The 15,655-nt window shown below is 45.0% G+C and overlaps 2 protein-coding genes across 4 annotated transcripts in view; both read left to right on the forward strand.

Annotated features, from left to right (window-relative positions):
• Nucleotides 1-1,970: 1,970 nt before the first annotated feature.
• LOC135388711 (uncharacterized) lies at nucleotides 1,971-4,603 on the forward strand. The gene has a single exon (XM_064618446.1). It carries the CDS (start codon nucleotides 2,225-2,227, stop codon nucleotides 4,601-4,603), a length of 2,379 nt encoding a protein of 792 aa, XP_064474516.1. The 5' UTR covers nucleotides 1,971-2,224.
• Nucleotides 4,604-9,789: 5,186 nt separating this feature from the next.
• LOC135378733 (uncharacterized) overlaps nucleotides 9,790-15,655 on the forward strand; it is a 32,824-nt gene continuing 26,958 nt past the window's right edge. Inside the window, exons 1-2 of one of the 3 annotated variants that reach the window (XM_064611821.1) lie at nucleotides 9,790-9,813; nucleotides 12,519-12,622. The gene's annotated coding sequence lies outside the window, so the exon portion shown is untranslated. The other 2 variants (XM_064611819.1, XM_064611820.1) reach the window with 2 other exon arrangements.

Consider the following 15,655-nt stretch of genomic DNA (forward strand, 5'->3'; position numbering starts at 1 on the left):
GTAGCACCCCGATTCGTCCAAATGTTTATTTCGTCCAAGTATTCACAACGTCCAAGTACTCAGCATGTCCGAAAAAAATTGGACATAGTGGTCATTGGACGAACTGAACCAAAGGGGGGGAAACTTGCCCAACCCGTCCAAATAACCGTACCGTCCAAACGCTTGTTTCGTCCGAAAAGGGAGGGGGATCTCCGAATGCGAGTGAACAATTGCTTCGTTTACGATTCAAGGTAGGATTTAAACATTCACACCGAAGGATGCCATGCCATACACCAAGTAAAACGAAAAACAAATGCTCAGCCTGCTCTGTTTATTTATTTTTCTTTCTTTTTTTTTTTTCATTCCAACAACTGACTTATTAGTTGAAGGTAAGATTTAAACATTCCCACTGAAAGATGTTATACACCGAGTAAAACGAGAAACAAATGCTCAGCCTGCTCTGTTTAGTTGTTCTTTTTTTCTTTTCTTCATTTGAACAACTGACTTATTAGTTAGCATGGCCCAGCAAGTGGGACATGCGCTGCAGGTATGCCTGGATAACATGAGCAAACTGCTCTGTTACGTCTGTGAAGGGTGCTTCGTTTCCCAGCATCATTTCCCCTGAGCTGTATTTTCCGTACGCCCATGAGAAGGAAGAGCGAGCCTCTTGTATCGTCTCCTGCTTGGCGAATCCCCGTTCAACAGCAGCCGAATGCGTACCTGCAAATGGCGATAAGAGGCATGAATACAAAGAGAGCAAGCGAGGAAGTATATATGCTATATTCTATTAATTATCATGATGGTGTTCCCTGATTATGCGAATTTGTTGCTTACCTGGTTGTGCTTACATTGTGTACGGTTGACTCAAATTCGACGGGGAACTTCGAAAACGTCATGTGGGGTTGGCTCTTGAATTTCATGCGCAGCGAATTATGCCACCCTTCGGCGTGATTGTTTGCGCGGAGATCGTCCTCATCCGCAAACCAATTCCAAAGATGAACGTTGGTAAGCCACTGCCGCTCGAAGTAGTCTACGTAAAGGCAGAGGGCCGCAAGTTTCCTTTCAGATCCCTAGATGTTTCCAAGAAAGATCACTGACATTGGGAAACGCGGTACGTAGCGATACAGTACAGTAAAAAACATATAAACAAAAATAAATCAAAAATATATAAACATGGTACAGGCACATATATACAGTTGAAGGGGGAGTTCTGGCATGAGAAGCATCTCTCATGCCAGAACTCCCCCTTCAACTGTATATATGTGCCTGTACCATGTTTATATATTTTTGTAACCTGAAGAAGTGCAGTCTCGTGCACGAAAGTCTTGTTTACCATGTGTAAATAAATAAGTTGTTCCTACCGTTTAATATCACTTTTTGATTTACTCACCACCGGCAACTTGACATCGCCTATTTTTTCTGCCTTCGTACCTTTTTTCAAGTTTAGATTGAATTAACTGAGACCTCAGCATCCAACACAACGAAATCTGGAGTAAAAATTTACGCTTCAGAAATTATTCTAAAAAAAGAAAAGAAGGCATATATTATCCTGTCCCACATAATAAGGAGGCCGAACTGTACTTTTTTGCCACACTCAAACAAGAACCTGTTATGTTGTCAGGTGACCATAGTTATTATTTTTCTACAATGTGTCCTTTTATTTTTTGTCGAATCGTTCCTCTTGGCGTTCAGGAAAAAAAAAGAAAGACTGTGTTGGGAATATCGCGACTCCCGCTGCAAGGCCTTGCCGCTCGACCTTCCCATATCTTTGTTGGTTAGTTTCCGTGTGTCGACCCCAAGCCTTTATCGCCCTTCACCTCCTTAGCCCCAAATAGCCAAACAGTGGGTTTTAGTGGCGTGCGCGGAATATTTAGCAGATTCTGGCGGAATTGCAGTGCGTTTCTGGCGGATTACTCTCCTGAGAGTTTAGCAACACTGATGGGATCACTATCCATCCAGATCACAATCGAGATCAGTGAGCGCAGATGTACTAAGTTGTACATTGCTGTTATAGCTGTTTTTACGTTGTATTTTCGTGTTGTGGATCGCGTGATTTCGCACATTAGGTTGTGCATCTGCGCTATCGCCCAAGGGGAGAGCATAGAAGTAGTTTCCCTATTAGTTACCCTACTAGTTTCCCTATCATCGACTCCGTGGCACATATTCCAAAAGCTTTTATTTGTACGGATTTCCACGATCTCCCACGACAGGAGGGACGGCTGGGCCCACCTAGAAAGGAGTCCACATGGCGAGGTCGCGGAAAGGACAGCCCGCGTCACAGCAATGTGACAAACCGAAAGTAGCGGATAGCGAAGATGATGGTGAAGGAAATGAGAATCCAGGTCCCGATATCCAGTGTGAAATATGCCGGCGTTGGGTCTTCCTGGACGAAACACCATTTGATGACATGGACGCAGCGGTCAAGTCTCCTTTTAAGTGCAGAATATGCACCATGATGGATGTAAGTAGGGAGATCCTACTAGCAAAAATAGAGGAGGAAAAACAAGCCAGACTAAGAGTGGAGGAACAGTTATCCGCCCTCAGAAGTGAGTACACTGTGCTGGAGACCCGCCTGCTACAGACAAATGAAAGATCACAGGTGAACCAGACCACTGATGATGAGCAACAAAGAAAAGACTTGGCTGAGGAGGTGAAAGCAATACAGATACAGCTCGCCAAGTACCAGGATGATAGAGTGACCCCAGAACAACTTCGACAAGCAGAACAAGTATGGACAAAGCGAGCAGAGGATGAAGAGCAAAAAAGAAACTCTCTGGAGAAAAAGGTCCAGACCTTAAGAAATGCATGTTGCAAATGCATGATCGCAATAGGGGAGACCCACACAAATGATGAACAGCAACCCCACACAAATGCATCCAAGGAGGGTAAGAATGAACCAATACAGGGGATGCAAGTGGGGGCTAATGAGGACCCCGAGAAAGACGAACAGGCTATGAACCCCCAGAAAGTGCAGCTGCACTCAAACTTTGGAGAGTTCCTAGAAGAGGCCTCAAAATACCAGTCGGCGGTGGTTCAACCCAGAAGTAAGAGGAGGCTTAGCACCCATCACAAGACCCTGGAGGAAACGACACTCCCTGTCGAGGACGGAGATGCACAGCCTGCACATACAAGTCAAGACCGAGCGGAAAGTCACAAACTAGACAGACAAGTCATAATTGCAGGTGACTCGAACATACAAAGGACAAAGAGCCCTACCCTGGCTGGAGTGGACCACGACAAAAGAGTAGAAGTAATAGGGATACCAGGCGCTAGCATATCAGAGATCCTAGAACAGATCGAACAAAGGCTAAAGAAAGACACAAAAAAGAACCTTGTAATCATCCATGCAGGGTTAGTGGATATCCTGAATGATGCCGAAAACCAAACAGTGATAACAGACCTGCGGAACAAGCTGAAACAATGGCTCCCAGAGTTCCCCAATACTCTTTGGGAAGTATGCCCAATACCAAAAGGAACAGGTGATCCTAGCCTCGACAACTTGATACCCACCATATGCGAACTGAATGAAGACTTGGAGAACATGTGCAACGAATTGGGACACAACATTAGCTATGTTGACCCCTCGTGGCACCTACGTGAGTGCCTGAATGGAGGTTTTCAGGGAATACACCTATCCAGGGATGGCAGCCACATACTTGGAAACTGGTTTGCACGTAAAGTAAATGTTTTTTTTGGGCCTGCGACGGCAATCTCAACCGAGGAAATGGAGAGAACGGACCAATCGGCAGGACAACAGATGGAGAGAGCAAGCCAGTTGGCGGGACAACAGATGGAGAGAGCAAGCCAGTTGGCAGGAAAACAGATGGGGAGAGCAAACCAGTTGGCAGGACAACAGACGGGACCCATACAGGGACCTTTACAGACTGATCAACCAGACACTGACGACACTCCAGAGAGAGAGGAGGTGGCCGCCGCCCAGAACATACTAGATGTGACGACCTGCCAAGAGAACGGAGTGAAAAGGAGGAGTGAAAAGAGACGTTTACAACAGCAGAGACGACGGCGAAAGAAGGGGAGAAGGGGGACGCAAAGACGAGAACACTTAAAGATAGCCTTTTTGAACATACAAGGTGGACGCCAGGAGAGGAAATGGCTGGAAATGACTGAAGTGTTACACAGTGAGAAATTAGCAGCCTTCATGGTGGCAGAGACTCATTTACGTGATGACGAAACTCCACCAACCATCAACGGTTTTGCATGGGAAGGGTTGAACAGAGTAGGAGGGGAACGAAGAGGGGGAGGAATTGGTTTTCTGGGATCAACAGCAAGACCGTGGCGAAGATTTAAACAAAATTGCAGTGAGCATATGTGGATTGAGACCACACTAAACAAAAGGAAACTAGCAATAGCTGGTGTGTACTGGTGGACTGGTGCACAAGAAGAGAAAAATATCACTATGGCCAAGTGCCTAGAGAAGGACATAGAGGACCTCAAGAAAACGCATGACATCATGATCCTTGGTGATTTTAATGCACACCTGGAAGAGCTTGATGGTCGCCTCGACAAGAACGGCCAGAGGTTACTGAACATCGCAGAGAATCATGACTTGATAATAGCCAACCTGACCGTCCCCATCAACGCCCCGTATACATGGACACAATAAATCTAACATCGACTATTGCATCATGTCCCAACAATGCATGGGTCAGTTCACCTGTCTGAAGATTGACAGTGAAGACGAGATAAGCCTGGGAAGTGACCATCGGACAATGATCATAGAACTAGGCCTCCCACAGAAGACTGGCCGAACAAATCACCTGCAGTCCAGACAGACCATCTCTGAAACTGAAATGCAGGAAATCATGCAAGCCTGGGAGGAAGAAACAGAGTCAATAACGGACTACGGAGCCTGGGCGGATCGAGCCCTTCATCTGATAGAGGATAAGAAACACAAATCAGAACCCCCGAAATCGCACCATAGAGCATGGTGGGATGACGAAGTAAAGAGAGCCATCAAGAAAAGGAAGGAAGCATGTCGAGAACACCGCCATGCCATCACCCATGGAAAGCCTGCCGAAGTAGTTACGGCAGCATGGAACCTCTACAGGAGTGCCAAGCGAGAGATGAATGAGCTGGTACAGAATAAACTGAAAACTTTCAATGCGAAATTACTACAATCAATACGAAATAGTGGAAGAGATGGACCCAGGAAATTCTGGAGACACGTAAATGAAATGAACAAGAAACCAAGCCCGAAACAAGAAATAACACACCCAAAGGAAGACCGCCCCCTCACTGTCGAAGAGCTACAGGAACACATCACAGACCACCTCACCTCCCTTTTCTCAGATAATGAACAAATAACCAGGATCCCGCAGCCAGAAAAACTCGCCAATGACCATAAGACAAACGCAAGCAATGATGTGATAGAACCAATTTCAGAGGAGGAACTTAAAAGGGCAATACGAAATACACCGGCTAACACAGCGACGGGCCCAGATGGCATTCCAGCAAGTGCACTCAAAAACATCACTGGCAAAAGGTTCGAGGAGCTGAGAAGTTTCTTCAACCACATGTTAAAAGAAAGAAACATCCCCAAAAGCTGGAAGAACAGCCGAGTGACTCTCATCTACAAAGGAAAAGGAGAGAGAAACTGCCTGACGTCTTACAGACCGATTACAGTAACCTCAGTAGTATACAGAGTCTTCATGCGGATTATCAAAAATAGACTAGAAGAACAGATTGAGGAAAAGGGAATCATTGGGAACCTACAATTTGGTTTCAGACCAGGCAAGCGGATTGAAGACAACCTTTTTATACTCACCCAGTGCATTGAAATGGCTACAATCGAAAAGAGAAACCTATGGGCCTGCTTCTTAGACATAGAGAAGGCGTATGACAACGTTGCACATGAAGCTCTCTGGCACCAGATGGAAGAATGTGGCATAGAAAGGAGCATCGTGGACCTTCTAAACCACATCTACACCGGAAATACAATAACAGGCTGCTGGGAGGGCATAAAGACGGATGATATCCAAGTGACAAAAGGATTACGGCAAGGCTGTCCAGCATCACCACTCCTCTTTATGCTCTACATAGTAAAACTTGAAAGTAACCTAGCCAAGTCAAATATGGGTTTTGACATCTCGTATTGGAAGGATGGCAAACTCACGGAACAACTGGTACCTGGAATCATATATGCCGATGACATACTATTACTAGCCAACAACAGTGAAGAACTGCAGGGCCTAATGAATATCTGCAGCCAGAGTGGAGAACGACTCGCCCTAAGGTTCAGTGCGGAGAAGACCAAAGCAATGGTTTGGACAAATGACACGCACCGGGATGACTCCACACAACTCACCCTACAAGAAAGACCCGTAGAAATCACACAGCAAACTAAATACCTAGGAGTAATAATTACATCAGAACGCCACTACCTAAAGGAACATGAAACAGCACTAAAGAACAAGGCAAGCAGATCGGCAGGTATGCTCCGCGCTCAGGCTCTGTGGTCGTTCAACAGATTCGAAGTGCTACGTGAACTCTGGAAAACAGTGGCGGTTCCAAGCCTCACATACGGCAACGCAGTTCTCTGTATAGCAGCAACCACGACCCGTTTCCTCGAGAACAAGCAGACTGAGACAGGCAGAACGGCTTTAGGAACACGTAGATCTGCACCAAACGCTGCCATCCAGGGTGACCTCGGATGGTCTAGCTTCCAAGCCAGAGAAGCGGTCGCGAAAATCTCCTATGAAGAAAGATTACGAACAGCACCTGAATCTGACCTTGTTAACCAGATATACCGACACCTTATCTACATGGACACCTCCACTGCCTGGAGGAAAAAGACAAGAACACTGATGAGCGAAGTAGGCATAGCGCAAATGACACTATCCGACGAGACGATACTCAGCGGACGGGAGATCCGTGAGCAGGTTCACTACTGGGAAACCTCTAATTGGCTAAAGGGCGCACAACTGAAATCGGCACTACAAACATACGTGAAAGGGAAAAACGAAATCAACACTGAGAAGATCTACGACAACTCCATTGGAAGCTCACTGTTATTTGAAGCACGCGCAGGAGTACTACGAACACGAGAATGGTGGATGAAGGTTCGGCGCGGTCACGGATGGGAACACGACCTACTCTATACTAGAGACCTGGACAGCTGGCGATCCCCTATGGGAGAGACGGGTCACGGGTTAGTTACGTTAGTGACCGCTGCAAGCGCCACATAGCATTATTGGGGAGAGGGAATCACCCTTGCCACCGCCTTTAGTCTGCTACGCATTGATACACAGGCTGTTGCTAAGCACGCGCTATTATCTCTCTCATACTGCGTCGTCGTTGTCAACACAGGCTACCATACATCGCCGCGGTTTCGACAAGTCACGTGGTAACGAATAGTGCGAGCTAGCGCCAAATCCCATAGCCAAGCGGCGATTGCCAGAACTACTACCCCGGTGCTGGGAGCATTGCGCATGTCCAGGTCTCTAGTATAGTAGTAGGTCATGGAGCCGGATCCTGAATCAAAGCCACAGCCGGACGGAACAGATATGGACCTCAACTGCGCCGCCTGTGGAGAAATCCGAGAATCGATATCACACATCGTAGTGGAATGTACGAAGCACGGAGGAGAAGTAAGGAGAACGAACTCTGCCGAGCCGCCGTTGAGAAAGCGTGGTCTCGATTCCTCGAGTCTAATTGTGGCCGCGGCGCGGCGCTCGCGTTCCGTCAGGTACTTGCTCCTCTGAAATAAGGTTGCTGTAATGCACTCTTTCAGATGTACTTGTGTGTCCAGTGGAAGCAGAAAAAAATATTTTGATAAGTAAACACGCTTATCGTGCATCAAGGAACAATCTCTCCGTGAATTTTTCGCCTACAGTTTTTGTTAGTGCAAAGCGAGAAGCTTTTATTTTAGAATGCGGGGAAGCCGCCGTAAAGGGGGCTCCGCGTTGGCTGGACGGCTTCAATGTCTCCGTAAGCGTGGTGCTCTCGCAGTCAAGAAGCTATTCTCTTTTTTCTTTTTTTATTTGCGATAAATCATGACACCCGAAGAAGCACAAAGGTTGTTATCCGACATCGTACAGGATGGTACGCGTATTTACATCACCGCCAACGCACGACCACCAGATGTACATTGATAATGGTTTGCATTGATCAGTATTAGTTCCCGGGAACACCTCGCAGTGTAGGGTAATGATGTCATTGGGCTGGTTAATCCGCATTTGCATTCTAGCTGTTGCACGAGAGCGTTGTCGCGTATGCACAACGCTTTGGGAAACAGGAGCCTTTTGTCGTAATTGTCATGTATCCGCTGGGATAGAGAGTTACATATATTTCGCATGCCACCTTACACGAATTTAATACCAAGGTACCAGAACGCACTTCTGTCGCAGGTTTTGCACACGCGCGGTACAGGATTCAGTGCATGCACTTCCTGTTTCTCGAAGACGATTTTCATCTTGGTGTACCGGGGGGGGGGGGGGTAAATCCCATATCTACTGGAATTAGGGCTTTTTAGCTTTTCTGGCAGGTATACATTGGTGGTGTTGCAGTATTGGACCTTTTTTTTGGTGGTGGTGGTGGTAAAATATCCGGTGCAACGCTTTGAGCAGCATATGCTTGTACAGAAGTAACTTGAAACTGAACACCAAAGCGATAGTGTATAATGTAGAAGTAATGTGTTGTTCAAGATTTCAGTGTTCGTCAACATAAATTAGAGACTAGATCCCGACTTTATTTTGCAGTTCCCAAAAGCGAGCGATTGGCATGCATGACAAGATATAAGAAACTAAGTGCCAGAACCTTCGGAACCGCACCGTGTCCCATCATCAGAGCGTCCCGCCCCTCCTTGCCCCCATTCACACACACAAAGGTCTCTTAACTGCTTGACACATACGGAGATAAAACTTCTCAGTCCCAGTTTATGCAACGACCCACATAACGCGCGATTCCGGAAAGATCGCATCCGGCGACTTTCGATTACACAGCTTCTAACTTTCTTTCTTCCCTCCTGACTTTCTTTCCTTCATACCAATCAAATGTGGCTTTTCGGAACAACGTTTGCTTCCTTTGGGCTGTTAGCGCAGCGGTCAAAGTACGCGCGCACCACAGAGAGAAGGGCTCGATACCCGAGACAGCCGGGAAGAAGCGACAGAGGATTCCGTCGGAGGCATTCGACACTACACCTTTGGCAAGTCAGACCTTTGTCTTACGTATTAAAGTTTCGTTTTTTTTCTCTTCTTATTTCCGATTCCATTTTTATCGGACAGGTAGCTTCCATCTATGAGACAAAAACGAGGTAGCAGAAATCGAAAAAAAAGAAAAGAAAAAAATAATTGTAGCTGACCAGAAAATATTAACTCGCTACTGGAGACACCGTTGTTTATGGTTATCAAACAAACACTCGTTTTGAACGCTTTTTGGTAGAGTACTCGAGCACAAACGGCGCATTGCCGTGCAGGCGATTTCGCGGAGCTAGTACCGGAGGGAACGCGAGCGCCGCGCCGCGGCCAACAATTGACTCGATAAATTGGGACGTCGTTTTTCAGCGGAGTTCGGTCTCCTTACTTCTCCTCCGTGGTACGAAGCTGACACCTACGATAGAAGCGCCATCTCTAGAGGAAGCGCTTGGATTCGGCACAGGAAAATACGTCGATGCAGTCAAACGACGTCTGAGTATGTGGTGGGAGAAAACCCACAGGAACAATAACAGGACCACAACTGGTGAAAAAGACTGAGGAACTGTGTTTTTAGGCTAGGACGCGCACTGCCCCCGCAGAACGCTGTCCGCCCGGTATAAAGGGAACGGCCAACACGATCATCATCATCATCATCCATCCATCCATCCATCCACGGATAGAGGTATCTTTAACGATTGGCTTGTTTTGTTGACGCGCGTTTTGTTGTTGACTTTTCGAAGCATTTTAAATTATTTTACGCACTACTATTGCGTCCATACTTGGTTGGTTTTGATGAGTTGATTGGTTGGTTAGCACACTACAGTACACGTCATGCGGTGAGCATCTTCAGCTACATTCTTACTTGTTTGTGCATTATTTTCGCACACGTTAGTGAAGTGCCCTCCGAGACATGTCAAATGAATTTGCACAGTATCTTTCCGTTTCTGAAGAAAACAAATCCATCAGTCCGACTGCGACTCATCAGCAATGGTATGAGCTATTATAGTTTTTCCTTGCGCGCTATGAGACGCACATTTGTTTTTCATGTATTGCGGTAGGGATTCTCTTGCGCCAGAAAAGTTGACGGAATCCGTTGTCCGTTGTTATCGAATGTTTTGAACACCAGCGGGAAATGGCTTTCTGAAAACCAAGCTCCCAAGAAGAGCCCCCATGAAGTTGACACATCCAGTGATTTAGTCAGACCCCCCTAAACCCCCCTAACACCACCCAAATATTCAGTGACACCCTCCTAACTTTTTCACCTGTGTACCCCCTGCAGGGGGTGCACTTACACTTCTGTATCTCAGAAGCGTGCCTTTTTCGAGCATGTCCACGTCTAAACTTTCCGAATTCACGAGTTCTTGTGTCACTGTGTCCCAATCTGTGGTTGCAGCTCAAGAAGAATCACAGGAAAAGCGATTAGTTCTTCTTCAGACTGATAAATCTCGGCTGTTTGCTGTTCTTCCGCAAGCGGATTTCTGTCCTTTCCTTTCTCTTTTTTTTTAAAGCCTCGTGATGGTGTCATGCTTCAGTTTGTTCTCAGGCTGACGCTTTTGCAGTGTGGAGCTTTTCCACAAGCTGTGCTGCGTCCGCACATGTCTGGTGTGAGGAGCATGAACATCAAGTTTTAAAGGGACTGTAACGTGAAATATAACCACATGTTTTAAGATACTGTCATGTAGAGCTTGGCTTTGTGATGAGTGATGACCCACACAAGTCATCACCTCTCAGTTCTTCATACTTTTCGTACTGATCAATTTTAAACGCCTCTACAAACTTGTCAGTGGGGACCTTCTATATTTCCAGAGGAAAACGGTGGGAGCCCGCCCCGGATTGGCAGACAGATATCACGTGATATCAAAGTAATACGTAATGCATTTTGAGACGGGTCACTAATTCCTGTCGAGTCTGTCTTGAAGAATAACAGCAACTTTTCAATTTAATTTAAACTTTTTCAATATAAACATTTAAAACTTAATTTAAACATTTCAATTTAAACCGTTGCAATCTCTAAAAATATCTCCGTGTCGTCTCGGTGTGTCACCAGGAATTGGCATGTAATTGTGATGCCACTCCAAAAGTGTGTGTGTGGGGGGGGGGGGGGATATCAGGGAAATTGCCTCCCTTAACACACACATTAACAAAAAAAACTATTTTTTCTTAATGTGACTTTTTTTTTTACAATGACCAGTATTTTCAGCACAACTAGGGACGAACACGTGTACTTTACCCTCTTTACTGTGACCGTTGACCTGACTTCTAACAGCCAAAATGTGGGCCCGCTTTCGTGGTGACTCATGATGCCGTTGTCTGACATGCTTAAAAGAGCAGCGTCCTTGGTCATATGGTAAGAAGGAGCTGCTGCAGTCGTACGACATTCATCGAACGTGTCTGAGAATAAGCGCAAACGAACAGAGCCGACTGATGGAATGAAGAAGCGGATATGTGTAAGGTTGAGAAGTACACTATGCAAACATATTTATCAGACTTTTTTTTTTTTAAATAAAGCATTACACATTCTTCTAAATTGCCTCATTATGCCAGTTTGCGTAATTTTCTACTTTTTGAAGCTTACATAAAGTGTGCATGACACAGTGCGTGTTAAGACTACACCATGGTACGACCCATAACATGTGGTGTTTGTTAAAGGAGCATTAAACACGTGTACAAGGTGCATTCTTTTAATGGTTTAATTTTCAGTCGTCTCGTATTGCCTGCGGCTTATCTGCGAGTGCGGCTTATCTGCCAGAAAATCTTAAAAACTACACGCGTCCCGCGGCTTATCTGTAACCTTTTGTTCCTTTTTTGTGTTTGGTTTCATTCAGTACCTTCGGTTGCTAGAAAGGGTTCACGTATATTTGATTTAAAAAAAAATACCATTTGGCCTTTCGAGATCTTCGAGGGTAGAGAACTAAAAGTATTATATACTACATAGCGTGGTTCTAGGCCGTCTCAGCGTTCCTGTATTAGAAGTGAAAGCTTCTATGGTACAGTAGCCTTTAAATCGGCAAGTTTTCCAGGATGGAGCGTCCTGAACGCCAACAAAACCAAGGAGCATACCAGATTAGCGTGCCTACTTTTCCTTTTTTGTTTTTCTTTTTGTTGCCTATTTCTAGTGTTTTCAAAGGCTTAAATGCCTGCCTGTATTTCCGGGCCCTAGTGATTACATCCATGACAGAGAGTTGCATAACCAATATCTTTGTCAGGTACATCTGAGTTTTTGATATAGAAAATTGTTTAAATGCAATGAATGCAAAGGAAAAAATATATTATATAGAATTTTTTCACATATGCCAAGAACCCACCTCTTAAGCTTAGTTTCAAAAGAGCAATAAATGTGCTGAACTCCCAAGTGCCTCGATATCAAAGTGGTATTTTCTTTTTTAGGCCCTGAAAGCAGCAAGATCCTTGGCTGACTTGCAAGGAAAGCGCCCTTTCCTGTTGTGTTAGATGACCATTGGAGAAATGTGGAGCTTATGACAAGCATCTAGGTGAGGAACCAGAGAGCTCCATGAAAGCAAATGAGAACGATAGCTTCATTAAGAATGGGGTCATCACCAGTATGGACATAACAAGAGTTCTCTCTGAGCTCAAATTTGCTCACATGATGTCAGGGTGATGGGACAGTGAAGGCATTAGCACAGGAACATCGAGGTGACTCGTATACGTGAAGTTACCTTAATTACAGGGTGTTTCACCTAAAGTGATAAAAAATTCTAACTGGTGAAGTAACTCTGCTTAGGATGGTGGGACTTTTAGCAATCACCTTCTGGAAGCTTTTCCCACAATTGAGGAAGGCTTTGGACAATTTTTAATTGTGGAAAAAAAAATTTTTTTTAAATTAACTTCGGAAATTGCCAAGTGAACCTCACTCTTTTTTTTTTTTTACAGAAATATGAAGTCCTCCACGGACAACTGCAGGCCCAGCAAAAAGCGTGCAGTCGCAACAGAAATAGTGGGAAAAAAATTAGTAAGAATTACACTTTAGCTCCGCCTGCTTGATTTTCGCAAAGAAGCGCGCACGAAATGTGCGTCTGGTCCAGGAAGTGTCCCGGCCTTCATTTGTTTTGCCTTCTTTGTGATAAAATGGTTGTTTTGTTTTCTTCGTGATAAGTCGGTTGTCACCAGCATCAAGGTCCGGGTGGGGAAAAGACAGGTAAAACAAGAGGCGGGAACACTTCCTCCTCTCCCCGCAACTTCCATGCACTGTTCTTTGAGGCAATCCAGCAGGCGGGGCTAAAGCCGAATTTTTCCTAATTTTTTTTTACTATTTCTGCTGCGATACCGTGCATAGTTTTTGTTGGGTCTGTGGTTATCCCTGGCCGACTTCATATTTCTGTAAAAAAAAAAAAAAAGTGAGGTTCGCTTGGCAGTTTGCAAAGTTCAATTGAAAAACTAAATTTCCCTCAACTAAAAATTGTCCAAAGACTTCCTAAACGGCGGCAAAAGTTCCGAGAAGGTAATTGCCGAAAGTCCCTTGATCCTCCGGCGAGTACCTCACCAGTTATAATTTTTTATCACGTTGGGTGAAACACTGTCATTTGGAATTGGTATGTGCGTGCACTTCCAGGGAGTACAAAGCATGCTGGGTAACGAGTTATTCTTTTGAGCAACTAAGTAAGGACTTAGACAGGTAGAAATCCAGCGAACAGGTAGGGAAGTATGAAGGGAATTCCCTTCATAAGTAACAGCTTAGTTACCTTTCTAAACTTTATAAATAGTAATGGATTTTGTTACAAAAATGGGCAACTTACTACTCCAAGTTACTCATTGCTGTTCTTTTTCTTTCACCCACTCCGTTTCCCCTTTTGGCTTTGTATGGACGACCTTCTGAAATGAGTTCACCGTCCCCATGCTTCGTACGTGGTGTTCTAACCTCGATGAGGAATGAGCGGGTTCCCGACGTTTATGTCACTGCCCACATAAAGCCTTCTGGAAATCCAGCTTGTGGCGTTCCTGACCTTGCTGAGGCATTATTTTGAGATTATGAGGACTATGCACTTGTAAATGCTGCGAGCTTGACCTGGAAACAGCGTAGTTTTAAGCCTCAACTGGAGTCGCTGACCCCCGGGGATACTTGGAAAATAACCAGTGTGCATTTCGAGCACTAACTGCTACCGAAAGTAAATTCATCGTAAAATATCAATTAGAATATCGATATGTGGATTTCATAATTGGGCTCAGTGAAACATCCTTGGCAACGGAAAAGTAAGTCGTTAGTAACAAGAACGCATTTCGTTTCACTTTTGAGTAACGAGTACCATATCTAGTTTTTTTTTTTTTTTTGTAAGTATACAAGGCTCCCATCTTCAAACTCAAGGATTTGCCACCATGGTCCATGTTACAGCAGCTCACTTGCCTCCTGCTTTCTTCATAAATTTCCTGCTTGTGACATTCAATGGACATGGTCGTCAACTCTATCACAGTGCTGAAAAACCTGAATCATCATCATCAGCAGCAGTGGCACCACTGTTTTGAAGAAAAAGATGCTTGTCCTTTTTTAGCACACCGTGCAGCGATTCTGCATTAAAGGTGTTTGTTATCATTTACGTTTTTGGCGCCGAAAAGCTAGAAGGCGTAGCCTCACCCATTGACTGAAGTGACTCCAGGAACGGGAGAATTGCAGTAGCTTTAGCGTAGTAATGGTTCCGACTGTTTTGAGCCGGAACGAGGGCCGTGGATGTGCTGCACCTGCTGAGGAAAATGGTCCATTGAACTATGCAACTGGGTGTTGTGAGGCTTGTGTTGTGTTTGTCTTTCTGTGTTTAATTGTGTCATCCACTGCAGCGTTCTGTTCTGCCATGTTTTTTTTTTTGTTTTTTTTAGTGGAATGTCCTGGGCAGGCAGAGTGTCGAACCGAAAAGTTTTTTGGTTGGTTTCGGGTTCGACCATAAAGGTCCAATTCCGGTTCAGCTGCGGAGTTCACATATATCGGTTCGATTAACCGGTTCTAATAAGAGGCTGTAAACCGGTTCAGAACCAGTTCGAGGTTCTAATATGCTACAAAATTATACGTAGCCACTAAAAATGATACAAGATGCCTGAGTTACGTTTTTTATGCATTTATTTCTGTTTTTCGACCAACAGGACCCCCATTCGTCCCTTCCCCGGGCAATGTGCTGCCAATCTAGGCAGGCAGGCCGCTCGAATCCCCACGTCCCCCCCCACCCCACCCCTCAGGATATGATTTAAGTTACAAAAAAATGAATAAAAATAAAATTATATGCCTAGAATATAGCAGTAACACATCATCTGGAAGTGGAACGTATTTTTTATGTAACATCTTCACATGGCAAATGAACTAGTCACTGCTGCTCAAATGAACTTCCAACGCCCCCATCGAAGTCTCAAGACTTGCCTTCTTGGCCATCACTAGGTTCATTCACTGACACGTATATACCATATTTTCCAGCGTATAACGAGCACCTTTAAAAACGGGCAGAATTGTTCTATATATAACGCACACCGCAATGGTGCTACAAGCTTCTGTACTTGCACCAATATACACAATGAATCAAAGCGAT

Source organism: Ornithodoros turicata, chromosome 1 (assembly GCF_037126465.1).
Source record: "Ornithodoros turicata isolate Travis chromosome 1, ASM3712646v1, whole genome shotgun sequence".
Classification (NCBI taxonomy): domain Eukaryota; kingdom Metazoa; phylum Arthropoda; class Arachnida; order Ixodida; family Argasidae; genus Ornithodoros; species Ornithodoros turicata.